The 23,621-nt window shown below is 33.3% G+C and overlaps 1 protein-coding gene and 1 pseudogene across 1 annotated transcript; one reads left to right on the top strand and one right to left on the bottom strand.

The window, feature by feature from the left end:
• Positions 1-35: 35 nt before the first annotated feature.
• On the bottom strand, positions 36-21,107 carry LOC123657253 (sodium-dependent nutrient amino acid transporter 1-like). Its single transcript, XM_045592828.1, has 13 exons — positions 20,976-21,107; positions 12,910-13,171; positions 12,242-12,458; positions 7,218-7,261; positions 6,923-7,070; positions 5,678-5,756; positions 4,552-4,655; positions 2,793-2,985; positions 1,797-1,973; positions 1,391-1,490; positions 1,130-1,309; positions 340-434; positions 36-257 (listed from the first exon to the last, which is right to left on the bottom strand). The coding sequence occupies exons 1-13, from the start codon at positions 21,105-21,107 to the stop codon at positions 81-83; spliced, it is 1,908 nt and encodes a 635-aa protein (XP_045448784.1). The 3' UTR covers positions 36-80.
• LOC123657515 lies at positions 4,017-4,128 on the top strand (annotated as a pseudogene).
• Positions 21,108-23,621: the final 2,514 nt, after the last annotated feature.

Genomic DNA, 23,621 nt, shown 5'->3' with positions numbered 1-23,621 from the left:
ATACAATCATTTTATTTTAAAATAATAAACGAGTACCAGCATTATATTAATTTATTGTCTAGTCATTATTATTTAAACTACTATACCTTATTGTATCGATATCCTCTAAATAATACTATTATAATATGATAAAACCAATTTTTCCGTTTCGTTTGACGAGTTAGTTTAGCTGCTTGTCTAAATTGATTCCAGCTTTCTCGTTTGTTTTCATCACTTGGACCGTAAGTTGGTTTTCTATGGAAAGCTCTTTTGACAGTCTGTAATAAAAAATATATATTTATGTTAGTCATTACTCATTAGTAAATATAATAATGGAATAATTCCTTTATTATATCTTACCTCAATAAAGCTACCAGTTCTGTATTTCCATAACGCTTTAATAATAAGTATAGGTACAAGAGATATTCCCACATACTGTAGTACGTAGCCAGCAACTGGAAAATATATAACTTAACATTAGAAAAACTGAAACTGAGTACAAAAACTATTATATTAGAGTAATTATAGAGAAATTTATATAAAATTATTTTTAATATATTTTTTAAAATTATTTACATTTAAGTATAGGGAAAAACAACAAATTACTTTTTACCGACTACAAAAAAGGAGGAGATTTTCAATGCGACTACTTTTTTTTCTTTTTTAAGTGTGTTACCTTACAACTTTTTACTGGATTTGCCGATTTTGATGACTCTTTTTTATTCTCTAAAGAAGTCGTCGTTCTTTTTTTATAACTATTCTTATAAATATCTATCAATTTTTATTAATAGGTAGTAAATTTTAGAAAAATGTAAATAATATTTAAAAAATGTTAAACTAATTTTTAAGAAATTTCTTTTTACACTTTAGTCACTCTTTCACAATGCAGTCATTTTGACTGGTTTTGGGCAATAGAGGGATAACACAAATATTATACTGGAAATAAAGGTATTTCAAAGCCAGCAGTTGGATGGTTATCCCGCCATCGGCCGGCTTTTTAAGTTCCAAAGTGGTAGCGGAACCGTGTTATCCCCCAGTCACACTTTTACGACACCCACGGGAAGAGAGGGGGTGGCTATATTATTTACTGCCGTAACCACATAGCAGTAGCAGATGTATTATATATGATGTGTATAATAAAATAACTAACTATAAGCTCCTTCAGGGTAAACGTAACCGTCGCCAAAGACTACTCGTTCCGTAGTGATCAGGGCGTAGAAGAATACAACTATCATAAGAATTGGAGTGATTATTGCCCAACATATTCTCCAGAAAAATGATGTTTTCCTACCAAGCATGTATTCAATATCCACGCATATATTTTCAAGTCCTGAAAAACGAGTTACATTTTGTGTTATTTAATTTTTATTACGTTTTATATGTTTTGACAACCAATAAAATATTTGTTTACCATATATCCAAAATACCCCAATTGTTTCGGAGATTGCCGCGAACAGTCTCATGAAAGTTCCACCATAGTGGTCAACTAATTCGAGGACATATTGACCACCCTAAAAGTTTTAAGTATTTTCTTTACTTTACAACAGTATTTTATTATTTTATCAGTATTTCGCAGCATAATAAAGGCATACAGTTCGAAGAGCACATATATTTATTTAAACATTTACAAATGTTGTGTAGTTTAAGAAAGGTATCCCTACTTTTTAAAATCACCAGAACCTTTAAATATATTTATTTTCTTAATCCACAATATCTAAACATAATCTCATTCGAATCGAAATAATATAAATATGCCATACATGCTAGTACAAATATTTCTGCAATAAACATAGTATTTATGTATACAAATTGCTTACGGGTGTTACATAAATGAGCCCCACAAGGAATAGAGAAGTGCAAAGTCCTGCTGACATTATATATATGGGTACGGAGGGGAACGCATCAATCAATACAGAGCTGGTTGTGGATATCAAAGCGACTCCCGAGCCGACGCCTAGTGTTGCCATCATCAGGAAGAACAGTACAGCGAACAGCTGTGCACAGGTAAAATAAATTATTATTTTCATATTTTAACCGTTATAACAACATATGAAAGTAAAATCTGAAAAACAAAGGAAATATATTGCATATACCTAAATCACTGCTACACTAAACAAGTATTCCAATAATATTATTACGAATAAAATTTTTTATAAGTACGATGGTATAACTATCAACTGAATTAATTGCAGAGTAAGTTGTTATGAGAACTGAAGATCCATAATAACAAATAGTAAGATTTTAATTCTATACTAGCTATGCCCCGCGGATTCCTTCCTCAGTAGATGGGATATCCAACATAAAAAGAGTTTTTCAATTCGAATCAGTAGCTTCTGAGATCAAGGCGAATAAACAAACAAACAAAACATTTCAGCTTTATCGTGTCAGTATATTTACTCGCAAAATTATCATATTTACCTAATAGAAAACGTTTAGGTATTTTATATCGATCTGTAAACACGCTCTTTACCGCTTAAATCCCGATTTGGTATGAAATCCAGGATAAAAAGGAGCCTATATTGCTCCACAATCTCCTCTATCTTCTAGTGAAAGTCTTATAAAAGTCGTATTAGCTGTTCAGAAGGTTAGCCCGGAAAAACAGAAAGACAGACAGACAAAAATTTAAAATTTGTTTGTTTGTGTTCTAGTAAAGTGTAAATAACTAAATGCAGTTGATGTAAAACACAGGTACTTTGAAATCACAAACAGACACTTCTGTTTTATTAATATGTATAGATGTATACATATAGATTCATAGAAAGGACTATAATGCCATGTCCATAGAAATAAAAATAGTAAAATGATTTACGAACCTGAGGTACAAATGGTGACTTTGCTATAGCATCTGGATAAGATATAAATGCTAAACTGGCACCCCCAGTGCCGACCACCTGGCTCACATCGTCGTAGTTTAATTCATACGCCAAATTGCCTAGCACTCCAAATATGGTTATTCCGGAAATTAAACTAGTAAACGTGTCGAGAGTAGTGACTATCATTGAATCTCTGAAAAAAAAATATGTTAAATTTATTCTACAGCGCAACATTATAAGCGCAACGATTTGTATCTGATACAACAATATTCTTAACAGCTTAATAACTTTAGTAGAATACCTGGGTGATCGAGCTTAGCTCGGTATGTATAGCAAATCGTGTTTTTTGGAAATCATATTTAAATACGAATTACATATTGATAAAATATAAATAATATTTTCCGATTTTACCAACATAATAATAAAAAATATAAACTGGTTATTGAAATAACAAAGCATGAGAAAAAATAAAGAAAAAATAATTGAACTGGGAGACGTGAGGATTTGAACCGAGGTAGTCTCGGTCGATTCTGACCGGATGTCTGTCTACCTGAACTATTACAACTTTATTGACAATCGTGAAATTTACCTTCATATTCTAACGATATTGTAGCCATTTTTTCATTGCCTAAGAACAGGGATAAAAAGACATTTTCTAAAAATGAATCCTAGCTATATCGATTTATCGCCCCCGAAATCCCCTGAATATTAAATTTCTCGAAAATCGTTGGAGCCGTTTCCGAGATTCAGATTATATATATATATATACAAGAATTGCTAGTTTAATAGTATTATTAGATTTATGACATGCAAATCACATAATATACGATGGTAAGTACTCATTATAATTTTACTAAAAAATAATATTTCTCTTTAAATATCTTACTGAACAGGTTCATAATTTTCATTAACAAGCTTCTTAAATTTACAAACATTGCTTGTGTTTTGAATTACTAATTTTGTTGTCGCGTTGGCGCAACGGTCACAAGACTAGTTTGTGCCGCCAATCCTTAATGGAGCAGCGTGGTAGATTAAGCTCTGATCCTTTTATTACATGGGGAAAGAGGCCTAAGCCCATTACTGGGATATTATAGGTTGCAACTTTAGCATATAAGTAGGTAAGTTACCATAGTATGTTTGACTGGTTAACCTAGTTATATACTTTTATACGGTTTTAGATTTTTTGAAGTAAAACTATAGATAGTTTCTGTACTTTATTCAATGTTACTCTGTTTCCGTTCAAAACGCATAAATATTTTGCCTTTTACTAAAGATTTTCGTGGATCAATCAATGACTCAATCAATCCAAATTTCTGTAATTTTAGTAATCTCAATTGAACTTAAATGTACGATATAATTACAACACTGCATAGTATATTTACTCATAATTTTTTTTTCAACACGAGTAAATTTCAAAAAATATTTTGTGATTTTATCAAACTCAATTCAAGTGAATCAAGTGGTATAGTTACAACACTGCACAGTAAATTTACTAAGTATTTGTATGATAAATTATTGAATAAAATTACAAAGATGTATATTATTACTAATTGAATTTTCTGCAACCGCGTGGTAAATTCCAAAAAATATTTTGTAATTTTTTCATACTGAGTTTAAGCATCTGTGTATCTGTGTACTAAATTTACTTAATTATTTTGCGTTAAAAATTCCTACACATTTTTGGTAAAATTACCAAAGAAATTAATAATTATTTCTTAACAGTGTATGAAAAGATATCATAAAAACTTCCATTATTTACCTGTAAACATTTTGTCCAAATTTGTTATATGAAGAAAACATGATCAAAGTACCCGAACAGACGGATAAGGAGAAAAATACTTGGGTTATGGCTGCATACCATACCTAAAAAAAATACATTACGTTGGCCAAAAAAATACATTATTTAGAACTGCCTATAGTTTTTGAAGCTATAGGACAGTTATGAAGCTTTCTTGTTACGTATTAAACTATTTGATACGAAAAAAGATGAGTTTGTGTTGATTAAAGATGAACATCAGTTTTGACTATGTGGCAAAAGTTGCTTTGTGGGTTCTGAGTCAGTGTTGTTATACAAAGAGCAGTGCTTGTATTGATTCTGTATCTTTGTTTGCAAGTCCAAATGGAAAGTAACGTCTTTACCGATCCCGAGGTCACACAATGATTTATGGAAGTTTCGACCGCTATCATATTTTATCATCAAATAAATAATAAGTTTAATAGACGTTGATAAAAAATTCCAAATAATCTACATCAATATATGTTTTATCATTTTTTATAAAACTTTTATTGAAGAAATTTTTTATCAAACAGCACGTAGGTATAATTAATAGTCCTTGACAGTAAGATAAGATATAACAATTCGTAAACTGATAGTAGCTTATATGTCAAAAGCTAAGCTTGTAAAATAAACATTTAAACGTTATACACACAAACACACACACACACACACACACACACACACACACACACACACACACACACACACACACGAACCAGACTACATTGTTGTTGCAAGCACATATTTGTGACTAATTTGTATAATTACTCTATAATTACACTTGACTAATTGTTTATTTTTAAAAATAATCAAATCAATGGTGACATCTCTTGATGAAAGTAATTCAAATCAGCCTGTAAGGTATCACGTGCTTTTTTAGGATCGTTTTGATATAACACGACATGAACCTTGTTTTATAATGTAATTCTAATGTATATCAAAAAATATAAAATAAATATAATATATTTGTGTCGAAAAAACTACGTACAGGATAATGTGATCCATGTTTTTGTTTTTTTTTTTTATTGTAGTAAGCAATTTACCGAGTGACATATATATATATATATTTAAACTATTACTATCACTCCACATAAATACAAACACTTACTCGAACTTCTAAAATTCTACTCCATTCTGGTGTAATGAAAAATAGAATTCCATTGACTGCACCGGGTAAAGTCACTGCCCTGCAAGATAAAGTTCATAAATACATTCAAAAGAATTTTAAAATTTATTTACACCTGGTAAACTAAATAGACGGTAACGGATAGACGGACCTGGTAACATTGGGCAACAAAAGTTACGGATGAAAGAAGAGTGCACGCAGCCGAGATGAGAATGCTAAGATGGATGTGTGGAGTAACGAGGAAAGATCGGATTAGAAATGAGTATATAAGGGGAAGTTTGAAAGTAGCACCCGTGACAGAGAAAATGAGGAGCAATAGGTTAGCGTGGTATGGGCATGTAATGAGAAGGGATGAACGCTATGTTGGTAAAAGAATGTAAGGGACGAATGTCGAAGGACGAAGAGCGATCGGCAGACCGAAAAAGCGATGGATGGATTGTGTGAGTGAGGATATGAGAAAGAAAGGAGTAAGCGCTGAAGTGACGAATAATAGAGAGGAATGGAAGAGGAAAACATGTTGTGCCAACCCTATATCAGTGGGATAAGGGCAGGAAGATGATGAAACTAAATAGACCAAAAACCGTTCGGACCAGGGTCGATAAGGTACAAGTTAGTCGACCTAAGCTGAGACCAACGCTTCATCTTGTAATATCCCACTGCTGGGCATAGGCCTCTTTCCCTATGTAGGAAGTTTCTCCCCAAAGCTAAGCTAGATATTTGGGGAAGTTTTCCCCCGAGTATCTAGTTTAATCCACCACGATACTCCAATGCGGGTTGGCGGTTGATCGTTAGTCATAGTAGAGTATATACTCTACTATGAGTAACGATCGCTATAAGGTGTATATGATAACAACCGGAACTGACGGTTTAATGTGCTCTCTGAGGAACAGTGGGGAAACCCACAAGGACTGCACAAACACCCAAACCACGACAAACATCTGTATGGCCAATACAGAGGTTTGTCATGTGCGGGGATCGAACCCGCAACCGCCAGCGCAACAATCAATCAAATCAAACCACGCTATAAACATATTCGTGGAGTTCTTGGCCATAGTGTCTATGACCAGAGAAATAAACACGGCCACCTCCAAAAAGATCCTGCAGACATTCCAACAAGGAAGCGAAAAACTAAAGGACTCGAAAAATGTAAAATTCCATGTTACATTGATAAATTAAAAAATTGCAATATGATGAATTTTATTTACCAGTGTAATTATTATCACTTACCTAATAAGTAGAATAATCAAAACAACGTAAGGAAAGAGAGCAAGGAAATATGCCGCTTTTCCGGAACTCTTCACTCCTCGGGCCACGATTACATATATTATGAGCCATGATGCCAAAAGACAGAGTGTAAGATCCCACAACGGTACACCTGTAACATTGTAATTCTTAAATAAAAATTGAATCCTTACCTTTTCATAATCAATTTTTTCATTTATTATAACTGCTAAAATAATATATGAAAGATAAGGTTATCATGTGAATTCTGAATAGGTATGTACTAACACATGTAACTCACCTATTCCATCATGTATTCCATCAGATTGACGAAGAACTGTTTTACTGGAATTTTAAAATAAATATTATGCTATTGATCATATCCAAGTAAGTATGCAAGAGCAAAGTCTATAGTATACTATATTAATATTATTTGCTGTTAGTTACGTATTGGAACTATTACGTCATAGAATGATTTGCGGTTATTTTATACATTAAATTCCAATTCAGGTTACCAGCGCAGATCGAGAAACGTTAACAATAACATGTTACATAGTTAGTGCTTTGGGGAATGCACTTCCGCCAGTAACTATATTTCCAAGAGAGCACTTTAAGCAACATAAGCTTGCGGATGCTCCAGCTGGAACCTTAGGCTTAGCCACAAAAACCGGCTGAATGTATTTGGAATAAAAGTAATATTAGCTCTCAGATACTTAATTTCTTGTTCATTTAACACTGACTTTTGTTAATTTTAGATGAGACTTCAGAGTAAATAATAAAACACTGCCTAACAGTACAAATAAACGAGTGGAAATGTCTTTTTTTTTTTCGACAGATCCAGTGTGCTCCATATGATTCAGTGTAACCCCTGAGATGATCCAAAGTGACCCACCCCTGGGTCATAGTGGATCATTTTATATATTTTTTAAAAGTTGTTATTACTTGTAAGTTTATGTAGTAATTGCCAATAAGTGCAATTTTCTTTAAAGATTAGGTACCTGTACTATGATTAATTATCTGAGATTAGATATTTTGGCATGATTTTCAGATTTATGGGGATTTGAAAAAAAATTATCTACTGTCACCCAATCTCTCCTACACATAAAACACTTATTCAATCACGAGATACAATCTTGGGCGTTGGGGATTTCTATAATCTTCTTATCTAAATATTATTTCAAGTTTTAATTTTTAATGAAATGTACTTAACATAATAAGTCTAAAAAAAAACAATTATATAAAATATAATCTCATAGTCACTACCATTAGGGGAAGGCGTTTTGTTATAAACGCCTTTAGGGCTGTTTCATCGATTGCGATAATGTCTCGGTTTGCTTACAATGGTCTTACTCAGTCTACAAACAAATTATTTTGGTTACCAAGCTGGGAATAAACACATCTGAAAGATTACGAAAAACGGCTTTTATTTTTCTGTTCGACATTATCTAAATTGTAATATTTGAAAAACTTTTAATTTATGTAAATATTATTAATTAAATTTATGACATTTATATGAAAATTTCCTCAGTAAGTGTTAAAATTGGACTTATACATAAATAATAATAAATATTTACAACATAAACACATGTCACCTGTTCCTTAAGAAGGTAAGCAACTTAATGCTTGTGTTATAGGTAACAGCCGACTAGTATAGCTACATTTTTTCCCGATAAACATACATATATATAATACATATATAAATAAACATTACACCCTCAGACCCCCTCACCCTTACAGATTTGGGGGTGGGAATTGAACCCACAATCCCTGGAGCAGAAAGCAGGGTCACTACAATCTGCGCCAACGGGCTTGTATATATGAAGAAATAAAAGATATCAAGTAAAAAATGAAATATTTTGCAAAAAAGTAAAAAGCTAATTTTATTACAATTTATAAAAATGTTTTGTCTTTTATGCGATATATCTTATTTTTAGTTCATCTATGGTATTATAATATTTTTATAAACTATTAATGATGATATTATTAACTATTTAATGATTTAAATAAAATAGGTATACTTAATTTATTAGGTTACTTAATTATTTTAAATTTTCAAATTTTTTTTTACTATTACTTTTTGTCTAGTTTTAAAACTATTCGCGCTGCGATCTCTAAAATTTATATATATATAACTAGCTGTACCCGCGGCTTCGCCTGCGTTGAAATCAGTGTGTCACAAAGTTTTCCCGGCAAACTTACAGTGAAACCCATCAAAATCGGCTTAACCGTTCCGTAAACCTTCCTCTTGAAGCCTTCTCTCCTTTAGTGAAGTTCCGTAGATTTTGAGGAAATCGAACACATACACTTTTGGGGACTTTGTTTTATCATAACTAACTTTGCCCGCGACTACATCCGTGTGAAGCGCTCGTCGCGTTTAACAAAATGGTTCGTTGAATTCGTCAGAATTGTGGTATTAAATAATGTAGTAATAATATAGTATTCTAGTGTAAATATGTTTAAAATATACTGCATGCAATTTAGTTTTTAATATGGCTTTACGTAACTATATGCCACGGAATAGCGTAACGCACGCTCCTCCGTGACTCCGTGACGACAGGGGTAAATAAAAAGTATTCTAGTAACGTAAAGGTTAGATATTGTAAAAAAAAAAAAAAATATTTTTGGTACTACTTTTTGATCAATATAAATGTTTCTTGAACACTTAGGGTTGCAACGCGGTTATTTTGCTTAAAACCGACCCTGCTGTATATCTTTCATACAAACTATCAACCCCAATTAAACACCCTTAGTGGTGGAATATCGCAAAATCTGTTCTTAGTGGACGTCTACTAATTATAATCTACCTCCCTGCCAAATTTCATCTTTGTCCGTCCTGGATGAATGGACCATCCAGCAGTTTTTGAGTTCTTGTGATGAGTCAGTGACCTTTCGTTTATATATATATAGAGGAGATGGTATTGTGTCAGTGTAGGTGTACAAATTGAAACATAAACGTTTGAATATAATCTACATCTCCTCTGCCCCTAGGTTGCCTGGAAGAGATCGCTTTTTGGCGATAAGGCCGCCCTTTGTGCCTGATGATACTTTGTTTAAGTCCATAATATGTATTGTTTCTGTTTTAGTGTACAATAAAGTGTATTGTTATTTTATGTTATGTTATATATAGATTACGATGCATTATTTGGACACCTCCTCACCATATATAGAGCATACATTTTTAATTTCAAGTCTCTTACTTCAAAAACATAGGACTTTCATAGAAACTTCCAACCCCCGTTTCATCCCCTTAGGGCTCGAGTTTCATAAAAATTGTTCTTGGCGGATGTCTACGCCCTATAAGGAACCTATTTGCCTAATTTTAAGTTTGTAACTGTTATAATTTCGGAGATTTCGTGATGAGTAAGTCAACCTATCATACCCCGTTTTAACCCCAAAAAGAAATGAATTTGTAAAGATACATTATTTGGACACCTTCTCATCATCTATAGAGCATACATTTTAAATTTCAAGCCTCTTACTTCAAAAACATAGGGCTTTCATACAAATTTCCAACCCCCGTCTTACCCCCTTAGGGGTCGAGTATCGTAAAATCCGTTCTTACCGGATGTCTACACCCTATAAGAAACGTACCTGCCAAATTTCAAGTTTATAGCTGTTATAATTTCGGAGATTTCGTGATGAGTGAGTCAACCTACCATCCCCCCGTTTTAACTCCAAAAGGGAGATGATTTCTAAAGATACATTATTTGGACACCTTCTTATCATTTATAGAGCATACATTTAAAATTTCAAGCCTCTTACTTCAAAAGCATAGGACGTTAATACAAACTTCCAACCCCGTTTTACCCCCTTAGGGATCGAATTTCGTAAAATCCTTTCTTAACGGATGTCTACACCCTATAAGAAACGTACCTGCCAAATTTCAAGTTTATAGCTGTTATAATTTCGGAGATTTCGTGATGAGTAAGTCAACCACCTACCATCCCCCCGTTTTAACTCCAAAAGGGAGTTGATTTCTAAAGATACATTATTTGGACACCTTCTCACCTATTTGCCAAATAATAGCCTATTTGTCAAATTTCAAGTTTGAAGGTTTTATATTTTCCGAGATTTCGTGATGACCTTTCGCTTTTATATATAATATAGATAGATATCTTTCAATCATTTTCTCAGGCAGTTTAGTGTTGAAACAGATAAAATATTCTTATTCTTCAGTAAAATTTAATCTACATATTAATACGCAAAGCAAAAACTTTGTACCCCTTTTTACGAAAATTGCGCAGACGGAGGAGTATGAAATTACGCATATTTAAAGTTTAGATAGAGAACGAGTGCAGAATGCTTAAAATTTTGCTAAATTATTCGTAAAAAATATTACACACACTACCATGTAATTGACATACACACGCATATTGCACTCTTTTGTTGATTGTCAGTCTGTAGTCAAATTAAAAAAAGGTTCTTTATTTTCATTATTTTGAGTTTTCTTTAATTGAAATTTTTAATTATAGTCGAATTTCGACCTCTCTGCGACTAATAGTCATATTAAAACTATAAGTAAATTTTAAAAATATTAAAAAATAAGGCAACCGGTGAAACAAGCTCTTAGTTTAGCAACAACTAATATTAAATTAAAATGGCTATTTTCATTGCTAAATTTATTTAAAACGGGATATTTACAATATTTTTTATATTTATTTTGACAGAACGCCATTACATACCACGACTGGTACGAGAAGCCATTGAAATTATTAAATATAGTAATGTCAATTGGGAAGATGGGTTTCAACGGGCGGGGGTGTGGAATCCAGTGATTAGCTTATGCAAGCCCTTGATAATGATATAAAAAATTCACAAAACTCACCGTGAGTTTCGTTTGCAGAACACGGGATCAAGTGTCGAGTGTTCGTAAAACAAGGGACAATAGTAAAAATGAAAGTGACAATGGTAGTGGTAACCACCCAAGTGTTTATGCAGCAAACGTACGAGAAAGGAGGTAGTCCGGTATGGATACTTCTAATGCCTTCAACATCTATATCCGAAAATACTCGTGAATAAGACATTCGCAGATAATGTCGAAATATCGAGGTCTGCAAAATAAATTTAAAAAATCATTGTTAATATCCCGTTTTAAATATATTTTAACAATTTGTTTCTTATAGTTGGATGGAACTGATTACAGATGAACTGATTAATTATTTTATTAATATTGGAGAGTCCGATAAATAAAGACATTTTTTTTAATTGAATTTATTTTTGAGGTACAGAGTCCTTTAAATATTTTCGATATTTCCTATAGTTTTCAAGCCTACTATCCCTCTAAACTTAAGTGAAATCTAATATAAATAATAATAAAAAACTCACATAAAGTACAATTCTGCACTGCTTGTAGCGTTGCCCTCGATAGCTCTAATATTTACAGATTCGCCAGAAGGTACACAATCTACCCAGCTCTCATCACATTGCGCCCACGGCAACGGTTCTTGGAAACTCATCGCCAGATAATACAGACATAGTGCTATGAGCGCTACGTAATATGATACTAAATATAAAGCACCTAATGTTTGCGCAAATCCTGTACCTAATAAACAACGAAATTGCTTTAAATTGTGTATATAATTACCAAATGAACTTCATGCAGTGTATAAGTATAGTATGTATTAAGTTTTGGACCAGAGAAGAGTTGTTTTAAACACATAAAAAGTCAAAAGTGTCCACGTTTATTACGGCTGTTTATGTCATGATCTATTTAGGTAGGGGACATCTTGCTCAAAATCTGGAGTAGCCTGTCTATGGAAGTACCTCAAACTTACGAAAAAATGCAGCTGAATAGTGCTGCTCTAAATTAGTTCTATGTTCTTGTGGCGTGTAAGGTGGCCAAAGATCCTGGGGAGAGTCAAGGGTGGGGTTGGTAGCGCGCTTGTGTCGCTTCTGGTGTTGCAGTCGTCTATAGGCTACGGTAACCACTTACTATCCGCTATGTAGGTCTTACGCTTGTTTGTCAACCCAGTCAATTAAAAAAAACTTCTTACCCTTCATTGCTGGTGAAAGTGCCCAAATTCCTACACAGTTGCTGCTGCTAAATTGCCCCAGTACAGTTTCTAAATAGTACATTGGTTTGCCTATGAGAATGAGAACTATAATATAAGGAATAAGGAAAGCCCCGCCACCATTTTGATAAGCTACGAATGGAAATCGCCAGACGTTTCCTAATCCAACTGATGTCGCAATGCATGACATAAGGAATTCAATTTGATTGTCCCATGTTGGGCGGGCTTTAGCAGCTTCAGCAGTCTGAAAGAAAGCGCAGACTTAAAATTAAATTATAGTAGACTTATTTGTACAGTGTTATTTCTTATCGCGCAGACAAATTAGTTACTATTGGACGATAGATTCAGCCATAAGATTTTAAAATCAGCTATTCTCTTTATCTATATTGTATATGTCTAATGTAATTTAGCTTTGCTACGTTTCTATTCCAAGAAATATTTAAACTTAATAGATCAAAATTAAAATGATTAGACTAAATTGTTGCGTATCTTAGAACGATTAAAATATATCATTTTCTGATATGGAATCTAACACACGATATCTTACCTATCTTCTTATCTACCATGATTTGTCATTATTGCTTTAATTAATTAGCATTCATTAAAAAAATTGTGCATATCATGCATATATTTACAATCACCATATTTATCAATATGCTTACTAATTAATGATAAAGATTTGCAAAATTAATGAGTTTAATTTGTAAAATGGCAACTTAAAAGTGCTTTTGTAGCCTACTTGAATAAAGTCACTTTTGATTGTGATATTAAAAATATATTGCGTATTAATTTAATTCCTGTAGATATCATTTTATTAGAGAATCGAGACATGATAAACAAAGTAACACAAGTTTTTTTATTGTCCTTGATATAAAATTTATGTTAATAGCACATATTCCTTATTTTTCTTAAATTATTATCAGTAATTGTATTTTAGTAAATATTTTTATTATGTATGTTCGCGGATAGCTTTGTCGTTTATGAACCGATTTTGATAATTTTATTTTTGGTTGGAAAGGAGAAATCCCAAGAGTGGTATCATGATAAGGAAACTAGGATCTGATGATGGCATCCCAGAAAATCGAGAAGAACCTTCGAAAATCGTAGTGACGACTAGTGCGTTTGTTATTTTTTTTTTTTTTTTGTCTACTTACGTTGTATACTTGTCGATGTAATTGAATTCGGTTCATTTCGTTTGCTAGCAAACACAATTATAAATTTTATGCAAATTGGACCTTTTGAATAGATAAAAAATTATACGCTTTTTTATTACTTTGAACTATACAATTGATATTATTGATTAAATATCGTTTGTTTTAACACCAAGGGTAAAAGTACCTAAAGGTAAAAACGGAACCCTATTCCTAAGACTTCGCTGTCTATCCGTCCGTCCGCCCCATCCATCACCAGGCTGTATCTCAAGAACCGCGATAGCTAGACAGTTATTTTATTTTTATTTTTTATTTTATTTTTATTTGGGACACATACAATTTTATATTATACATACATACATACATATAATCACGCCTCTTTCCCGTAGGGGTAGGCAGAGACCACTTCTTTCCACTTGCTACGATCCTTACATACTTGTTTCGCTTCATCCACTTTCATTATTCCCTTCATACATGCTCGTCGGTTTAGGGTACTCTTGACCTGGCCTTTTTTCAAGACGTCCCCGATTTGGTCTTGAAATGTCCGCCTAGGTCTACCCCTTCCAACACTTCCACTCACACTCGCCTTATACACTTTTTTCGTCAGTCGTTCTTCATTCATTCTCTCGACATGACCAAACCATCTCAGCATACCTTTCTCAATTTTTGTCACTACATCTTCTTTCAGACCACACCGTTTCTTTATCTCACTATTTCTCATCCTGTCACTCAGTTTAACTCCTATCATACTTCTTAACGCTCTCATCTCAACTGCATTTATTCTGCTTTCATGTCTCTTCTGCCATACCCAACTTTCACTTCCGTACATGAGTGTCGGAAGCAACACCCCCTCATGCACAGCCAAACGAGCCTTTTTAGACACCTTCCGACTGCTCATAAAGGAGTTCAAAGCTCCGTTCACCGTCACACGTTTATATTATACTAGCTGTGCCCGCGGCTTCGCCCGCGTTGAAATTAGTGTGTCACAAAGTTTTGCCGGCAAACTTCCAGTGAAACTCTCATCAAAATCGGCTTAGCCGTTCCGTAAACCTTCCTCTTGCCAATGGTGGAGCCCTCTACAATGGTGAAACTGCATGAAAATCCGTTCAGTAAATTTTGAGCGAATCGATCACATACACTTTTGGGGACTTTGTTTATAATACACTAACTGTTGCCCGCGATTACGTCCTCGTGATTATGAAGATATGTATTACTATTAAGATGTTTAACGCAAATTATTTTTTATTTCAGTCACTTGAAATGCTTATCAAACTGAGTAACTTTTTAAAAGGCACAATTTAGCATAATTTATTGCATTAATATAATAGTTATTTTTATAAAACCTCTCTATACACCACATTTTTAGTTTTATTTTCAGGCTGCAGGATAAATAACCTATCAGGCGAACTTATAGCTGCTGTATATGTTTCATACAGACTGTCAACCCCCAAATAAACCCCCTTAGCGATGGAATATCGTAAAATCCGTTCTTAGCGGGCGTCTGCTAACTATAATCTACATCCCTGCTAAACTATATCTTTGTCCAACCTGGATGGATAGACCATCCAGCGGTTTTTGAGTTCTCGTGATGAGTGAGTCAGTGACCTTTCTCTTATATATATGTATAGATTACGATGCATTATTTGGACACCTCCTCACCATCTATAGAGCATATATTTTAAATTTCAAGTCTCTTACTTCAAAAACTACTTACATACAAACTTCCGACCCCCGTTTTATTCCCTTAGGAGTCGGTTTTCGTAAAATCAGTTCTTAGCGGATGTTTACGCCCCATAAGGAACCTACCTGCCAAATTCCAAGTTTGTAGCTGTTATAGTTTCGGAGGTTTCGTGATGAGTGTGTCAACCTACCATCCCCGTTTTAACTCCAAAAGAGAGTTGATTTCTAAAGATACATTATTTCGTCACCTTTCTACCATCTATAGAGCATACATTTTAAATTTCAAGTCTCTTACTTCAAAAACATAGGACTTTCATACAAACTTCCAACCCCCGTTTTATCCCTTTAAGGGTCGAGTTTCATAAAATCAGCTCTTAGCGGATGTTTAAGCCCTATAAGGAACCTACCTGCCAAATTTCAAGTTTTTAGCTGTTATAGTTTCGGAGAATTCGTAATGAGGGAGTCAACCTACCATTCCCCGTTTTAACCCCAAAAAGGAGTTAACTTCTAAAGATACATTATTTGGACACCTTCTCACTATCTAAAGTGCGTACATTTTAAATTTCAAGTCTCTTACTTCAAAAACATAGGACTTTCATACAAACTTCCAACCCCCTTTTTACCCCTTTAGGGGTTGAATTTCGTAAAACCCATTCTTAGCGAATGTTTTCTCCCTAAAAGGAGCCTATTTGCCAAATTTCAAGTTTGTAGGTGATATAGTTTCGGAGATTTCGTGATGAGTGAGTAAACCTACCATCCCCCGTTTGAACCCCAAAAGGGAGTTGATTTCTAAAGACACATTATTTGGACACCTTCTCATCGTCTATAAGGCATACATTTTAAATTTCAAGTCTCTTACTTCAAAAACATGGGACTTTCACACAAACTTTCAACCCCTGTTTAACCCCTTTAAGGGTCGAATTTTGTAAAATCCGTTCTTAGCGGATGTCTACGCCCTATAATGAGCCTTCCTGCCAAGTTTCAAGTTTGTAGCTATTATAGTTTTGGAGATTTCGCGATGAGTGAGTCAGCCTACCATCCCCCGTTTTAACCCCAAAAGGGAGTTAATTTCTAAAAATACATTATTTAGACACCTTTTCACCATCTATAGAGCTTATATTTTAAATTTCAAGTCTCTTACTTCAAAATCATAGGACTTTCATACAAACTTCCAACCCCCGTTTTACCCCCTTAGGGGTCGAGTTTCATAAAATCCGTTCTTAGCGGATGCCTACGTCTTATAAGGAACCTACCTGCTAAATTTCAAGTTTGTAGGTGTTATAGTTTCGGAAATTTCGTGATGAGTGAGTGACCTTTCGCTTTTATATATATTATAGATTATGACTAATTACAATAACTGAAATCGGTAAAGTTTCCATTATTACCCAATACATATAACAGCACTATAACATTACGTGCAACATTGTTTGGGGGAAAAAATAAACAAAACAAAATGGAGAATTTTTTTTGTTAAATTGAGTGTAAAAGAAAGGAAAAATATTTAATCTAAGTAGACTGATATTTAAGCATTAGCTTAATGTCCCGCTTATATCTTCCTATTTTGCAATTAAAAATATCTGTTTCCTGTAGGTGTTTGTTATAGAAATTTGTAGAAAGACATAAAATTTTTGCCAGTGAACTTTTTTTGTAAAACGGGACATGAAACAAATGTCTATGACGAGAATTCGTTCGAAAACAACTTAGATTTATTTTACTTAATAAAAAAGGTGAATCAACAAATTATTAAGAAGTTTATACAAAAACATTTGATCCCTTTCAATTCGTCTATGTTTTAGACATGTTAAATTGGGAATGGACTTACACCGGAACTTATAATGTTTTAAATAAAGCTTAAAAACTCTGTCCGATCCGTTAATCTGAATTTTGCGGATTCCACACAATAGAACCATACTCAAGTAGAGGTCTGATATATCAATCAAAGAGGTGTGAAAGTGTTGAGCTGTATTTAAAATCCCTACTTACTCCTAAAACAAAACCAAGCATACGTTGGGCTTTGGGGATTATATAATTCAGATGCTCGTTAAACGTTATTGTCTATTAAAATACTAAGGTTTTTTACTTCCGTGACACGCGTTAGTGCTATATTATCTAAATTATAATCGAACTTCAAGTTTGGGGCTTCTAGAGAACGTTATTTACATTACCTTTTTTTATGTTTAAATTTAATTTTTCTTTTCCATTAACTTATCAAGATATTTTTGGAGTAGCTTACAGTCAGACCATGTAGTCATCCGCGTACATTAAAAAATGAGAATGATTAAATATTTCGGCCACGTCATCACTAAATAAATTGTAGTATAAAAGTAACGGAACAAGATGCGAGCCTTGTGGTAAGCCCGAAGTAACCGGGAGAAACGAGGAATAGAACCTTTTAATGGTCACTGCTTGACTCCGATCACGAAGGTAAGAAGTAACCCAACGCAAGAGATCCCCATGTATGCCAATCGATTCCAGTTTGCAAACCAAAACTTTGCCTAGATTTATCAAAGGCTTTAGAAAAATCAGTATATATAGCATCCATTTGACAACCACCCTACATGGCCGAGGAAACTTGATGCACAAATTCAGAAACATTGCTCTCAGTTGATTTTTTATTTACAAACCCATGTTGCTGATTAATGATAATAGATCTTAAAAGTGGGTAAATATAGTCATAAACAATTTTTTCGAACATTTTGGCAATTGTACTTAATTTGGAGATGGCCCTATAATTGGCAATGTTGCGGTGTATGCAGTATACATATGAACGCTTCCAAATCCCAGGCATAATATCAGTTTTCAGAGATAAATTAAATAGTTAATGGCTAGGACTGTTTACGACAGTTTCTTAAAAATATCGGAGGTAGACCATCTGGCCCGGATTCTTTATATATGTTAAGGTTTTTTTAGTACGTAGAAACAGTGTCTTCTGAGCAATTAACAGAACTAATAGATGTAGAGCTAGCTGAGGTAGAGTAAAGCGTAGCGGCGCTTATGGGATCCAAGTCAGATACACACACAGAATGAAAACTCTTGAATTTGAATGAAATTCTTCGCTATAAGAAATATCATTTAAAAACATTTTTGTGGGCAAACCGTGGGAGCTTTTTTTATATTTCACGAAGGTCCAAAAGAATTTACTACTACGTTTAATATTACGTTTTGCATTGGAAATGAAACTATCATAACAAGTTTGTTGTACCCGCTTCTCGCGATCACAAAGCAGGCTAAACATAGCATAATTACTGCTTCTGCCGTAAGTCTTCCATTTTTTATGAGATTTTAATTTTTCTTTGGTTATATTTATGAATGCCCTAGAGTATCAAATAGGGAAACGGTTATTATTTCTCACACGTCGAGTCGGAATATTGTTCGATATTATATTATTAATAATGTTATAAAATGATTTTACACATTGGTCAATATCATTCGAACAACAAACACGGCTCCACTCAATCTTCAACAGAGTTTCATTTCAGAGATGAGGTTCAGATGATAACGAACTATTTCAATAGGCATGCAATGTGACTTCTAGGGCAGGATGATGACTATCTTCTAGAACCATTGGTCTCTCAGAGCGAGCAACCTCACACACAGAATTACTTATAACAAGATCGAGTTGTTTCTGGTTGACATTGCGAGTGGTATTGTATTGTTTAAAATTTATGACACAAAGAAAATTATGCAATAAACTTACTGAACCCGCATTCTTACATTGATTTACCGAGAGTAAATTACCAACAGAGGACCTCTTTGCAGCTGAAATATTAAAATCGCCAACTAATAAATAGTCATCATCTAAACATTTTTTAATATCATATCAAAAATCGACCGTTCCAGTCATCATCTGGCTGATTAAGAAAAACATCCGTTAACTGATCAAAAAATTTAACCAGAGCTTCAGCATAATTTTTACTTTGTGAAAAATATCCACAGAAAATACGGAGATGATGAGGCTTTACTTGATATTACAATTTCAATCGCCTCTGCAGAACAAGTAGTGAAAGGCAAACAGACTGACCTATGGACCGCGAATTCCTGACGCACAGCCACCAATACGCCACCCAGCTTATCTCCACGACTGTCGTAATCCCAATCACATAGATAAATCAGAAAGCGATCATCAAAAAATTCAGAATGAAATATACCAGTAAGATAATAAAATATAAAAAGAAATCTTGATATAGCTTTTCTCGCGCCGTATTTGATCATATACACATTTCAAACGACCTAAGTTATGAACACATTCTTCACAGGACACTTATTGTATGTAACCCTCTAATGATAGTTTTCTAATGAATAGTTTAAATGAAACCGTCTTTATAAAGATAAATTTAAAAAAAAATTACAGAGCTTCCGTTCGATATATGTATTCATTTCTTAATTCACTCCTAAAAGGAAAAACAAAACATATTTTTGAAAACGTTGAACAACGTATTTATTTAGTTTTTATCCATAACTAAAAAGCGTAGTATTCTGGGCTTAAAAAACAAGGAACCTTAATATAAATGTTAATATTTTCGCCCTATTGGCTACGTAAAGAATATATATATAAATAAGTAATGTATATATAGCATGAAACCTTTTAGTATGATTATTACTAATTGTAACTCATGTTACATAAAATAATTGTGTTTGCTCGCAAACGAAAAAAAACCGACTTCAATTACATCGACGAGTAATACAACGTAGATCGACGAAAAAATAGTCAAGTAACTACGCATTATCAAAGATTACTCAGAAAGTAGTTATCAGATCTCGATAATTATATGTGACCACATGATAAACATCATCATCAAAAGTGCAAATTTTCAATTTGCAAATTTTCGAGAGTTTCACTCGATTTCTCGAGGACTCCATCATAAGATCCTGGTTTCCTTATCATGGTACCAAACTAGGGATATCCCCTTTCTAACAAAGAAAGAATTATAAAAATCGGTACATCCAGTAGAAAGTTATGTGGTATAATACAACGTAGGTCGACGAAAAAGCGTCAAGTAAAAACGCATTATTAGATATAACTCGAAAAGTAATTGTTAGATCTCAAATAAATTTAAATGGGATCAAATCACACAAAACATCTTTCGATCAAAAGAACATTTGTCGAAATCGCTCCACCCAGTCAATAGTTCTGAAGTAACATACATAAAAAAATACAGTCGAATTGAGAACCTCCTCCTTTTTTGGAAGTCGTTTAAAAATAATAAAGTAACTAACCTTGCTTTTGCCGTTCTTTTCATTTGAGATAATGCTTTCAGGACTGGGATCGAAACTATTATTTACTGTTCCTCCATTTTTTGAAAAGCCGTCCGTAGTTTGATCCTGAATTTTGTTTAAATTTGTTAGCATTAGTTACAACAATAGTAAAATTAATTTAGCCACGATGATTAACACAAAAAATACTAGAATAAAAACACTATCTTAATAATCACCATTGTAATCTAACAGCGTACGGCTCTGCGTGCTGTGATAAAGCTTGTCTTGCTTTATAAGTAAGCTCTTATAAACCAAATCTGAAGATAAAACAACATATCATAAGATTATTTTCTTTGATATATAAATTCATTTGCTTAAAATCGTTTGTTACACCATTTTTTTACCTATTGTGTATTGGTGTACCTATTTTATACAAATAGTTATCATGATTAGCAAATATCCGAAGTATCCGTCGTGATACCTTTTATCGCTTATGTTTTTTGGGAAAACACTAATAATTAACTTGTACGTGATAAGGTACTTATATACTTAAATAAATTAGGTGTGTAATATTAGGTATCATAAGCAGGCAACGAAATTAAATGTTTGAGGTTACTTGCGTATTTATTGAAACTAATGATCGCTCAGAGGTCGAAATTCGATCATAATTAAAAATTTTAACTAACGAAAACAAAAAAAAAAATGAAAATAAGGAACCTTTTTTTTTAATTTTCAATTTGACTATAGACTTTGACAATTAACAAAAGAGTATGATATACGTGTGTGTGTCAAATAAACGGTAGTGTGTAATGTTTATTTTATTATTTATTTATTTATTTATTCTTAATGTACACCGAAATATAGACATATAAAGAAAGATACAATACAAGATGTACAAAGGCGATCTTATCGCTAAAGAGCCTTTTCTTCCAGATAATCTTTGGGCACAGGGCACGATACAGTAGTAGTGGTTAGAAGTGTGCATATATTAAAGAAGAAAAATCAATAATAAATAACGTTAACCAAATTATTTACATATTTAATAATAAAAATACGAGGCATTATCAGACAAACGTAGATATAAACTACGATGTGATAGACTTACATAAACATAAAAAACTTATATATAAATATTTTAGTATATAATATATAATACATATTTACACACACACACACACATATATATATATATATATATAGTAAACTACAAACCACGACAGTTATGTCTTAATGAGCGACATATAAGACTTCTTAAGACGTTGCTTAAGGCAAGCTTGCGTTGTAGGTTGTCTTATTGAAAGCGGAAGCGAGTTCCACAGACGGACAGCATTAACAGTGACGAAATTGGAGTAGAAGGAGGTAAAATGAGAAGAATTTTACAGAAGCAAATTGGATTCATATCTAAGGGAACGTTAATGGGAATTGCAAAGAAACGTAAACCGTTATTTATAGTAATGAAGGATATAAGATTTAAAAAAAAACACAGTAGAGTAGAGTTAGTACGTGCGGCTATTCTTGCGAAGGCAAATTGGGAGCCACTTGAGTTTACTGCAAAAATGGGAGATGTTTTTTATTGATTTATTATATTTTCACGCATAATTAAAAAAAAATAGCATTCTGCACTCCATCTCCATATAAACTATAAGTGTGCGAAAATTAATACTACTCCGTCCACACAATTTTCTTAAAAAGAGGTACAAAGTCCTTGCTTCACGTATTAGTATACTGTAATGTAATATAAGTACGAATGTCTCCTGTCGACCTATACATTGTCTTGTTAGTAGCACTACACAACGTTTTTTATGCATTAAAGGGCGCTTAAATAGGGCATTTTTTTATGAAAGTTTCTAGGCGGATTGATTTAAGTAGGTAGTTGCCCATAGTCACCACGCTGGGCAGGCGGGTTGGTGACCACAGGGCTGGCTTTGTCGCACTGAAGACGCTTACCATTTTTAAGGTATTGTTTTATTTTATTTTTGATTATTTATATCGTTCACTGAAGGTGCGATTATAGGTGAAGTTAGTTGAAAGAGTTCTAGAATTTTGGAGAACAGTTTGCTCCTTTCCTTTTTACATCTGTCGTTGAGTGGCGTTTAATAAGACTGTATTATTCACGTGACAAATACAGTTATATATTGAACTATACGGCTTAAACAACAGAAACATGAAATTGATAAAATAATAGATCACTTTAACTTATTGCAACCCACTGCGTTTGCACAGTTTTGATCGGAGTTATAAAATTAAATAACATGTCTATAATATTTCTTATAAACAATACTAATAATATTCCATTTGTACTTATTGTCAATCTACAGTGAGTATAGTTTACATAACTATTTGTATCTCGGGTTAGGTGTAACGAATGTAATTAGTTAGTGATTAATAGATGGTATAATAAAACACTATCGGATGGAATTAATATCACAATATTTATTTCGAACTTATAAGTGTAATATTACTAGAATTAATATTTTTTGACTTAACAACGTCTAATAGATCGATGAACGCCGGTTGCTTGCACGAAAAAGGATGACTCATTTTCCCGTTACGCTCATTTTCCCGTTACGCTCATTGTCCCGTTGCGCTAATTGTATACTTGCCCCGCATCTATCTCTCTTCCATTCGATTGGCCTATGCGTCCGAGGAGATGTTTTGTTATGACGT

This window comes from Melitaea cinxia, chromosome 10 (genome assembly GCF_905220565.1).
Source record: "Melitaea cinxia chromosome 10, ilMelCinx1.1, whole genome shotgun sequence".
Lineage (NCBI taxonomy): Eukaryota > Metazoa > Arthropoda > Insecta > Lepidoptera > Nymphalidae > Melitaea > Melitaea cinxia.
This window is presented reverse-complemented; position numbering and strand designations above follow the sequence as displayed.

Coding starts and splice junctions, on each gene's coding strand:
- LOC123657253 (XM_045592828.1), bottom strand. CDS start 21,107: ATGCTAACAAATTTAAACAAAATTCAGGATCAAACTACGGACGGCTTT. Junction 12,459..12,909: donor ACTTTCACCAGCAATGAAGG/GTAAGAAGTTTT, acceptor GTTGTTTATTAG/GTACAGGATTTGCGCAAACA. Junction 435..1,129: donor TTACCCTGAAGGAGCTTATA/GTTAGTTATTTT, acceptor TATATTTTCCAG/TTGCTGGCTACGTACTACAG.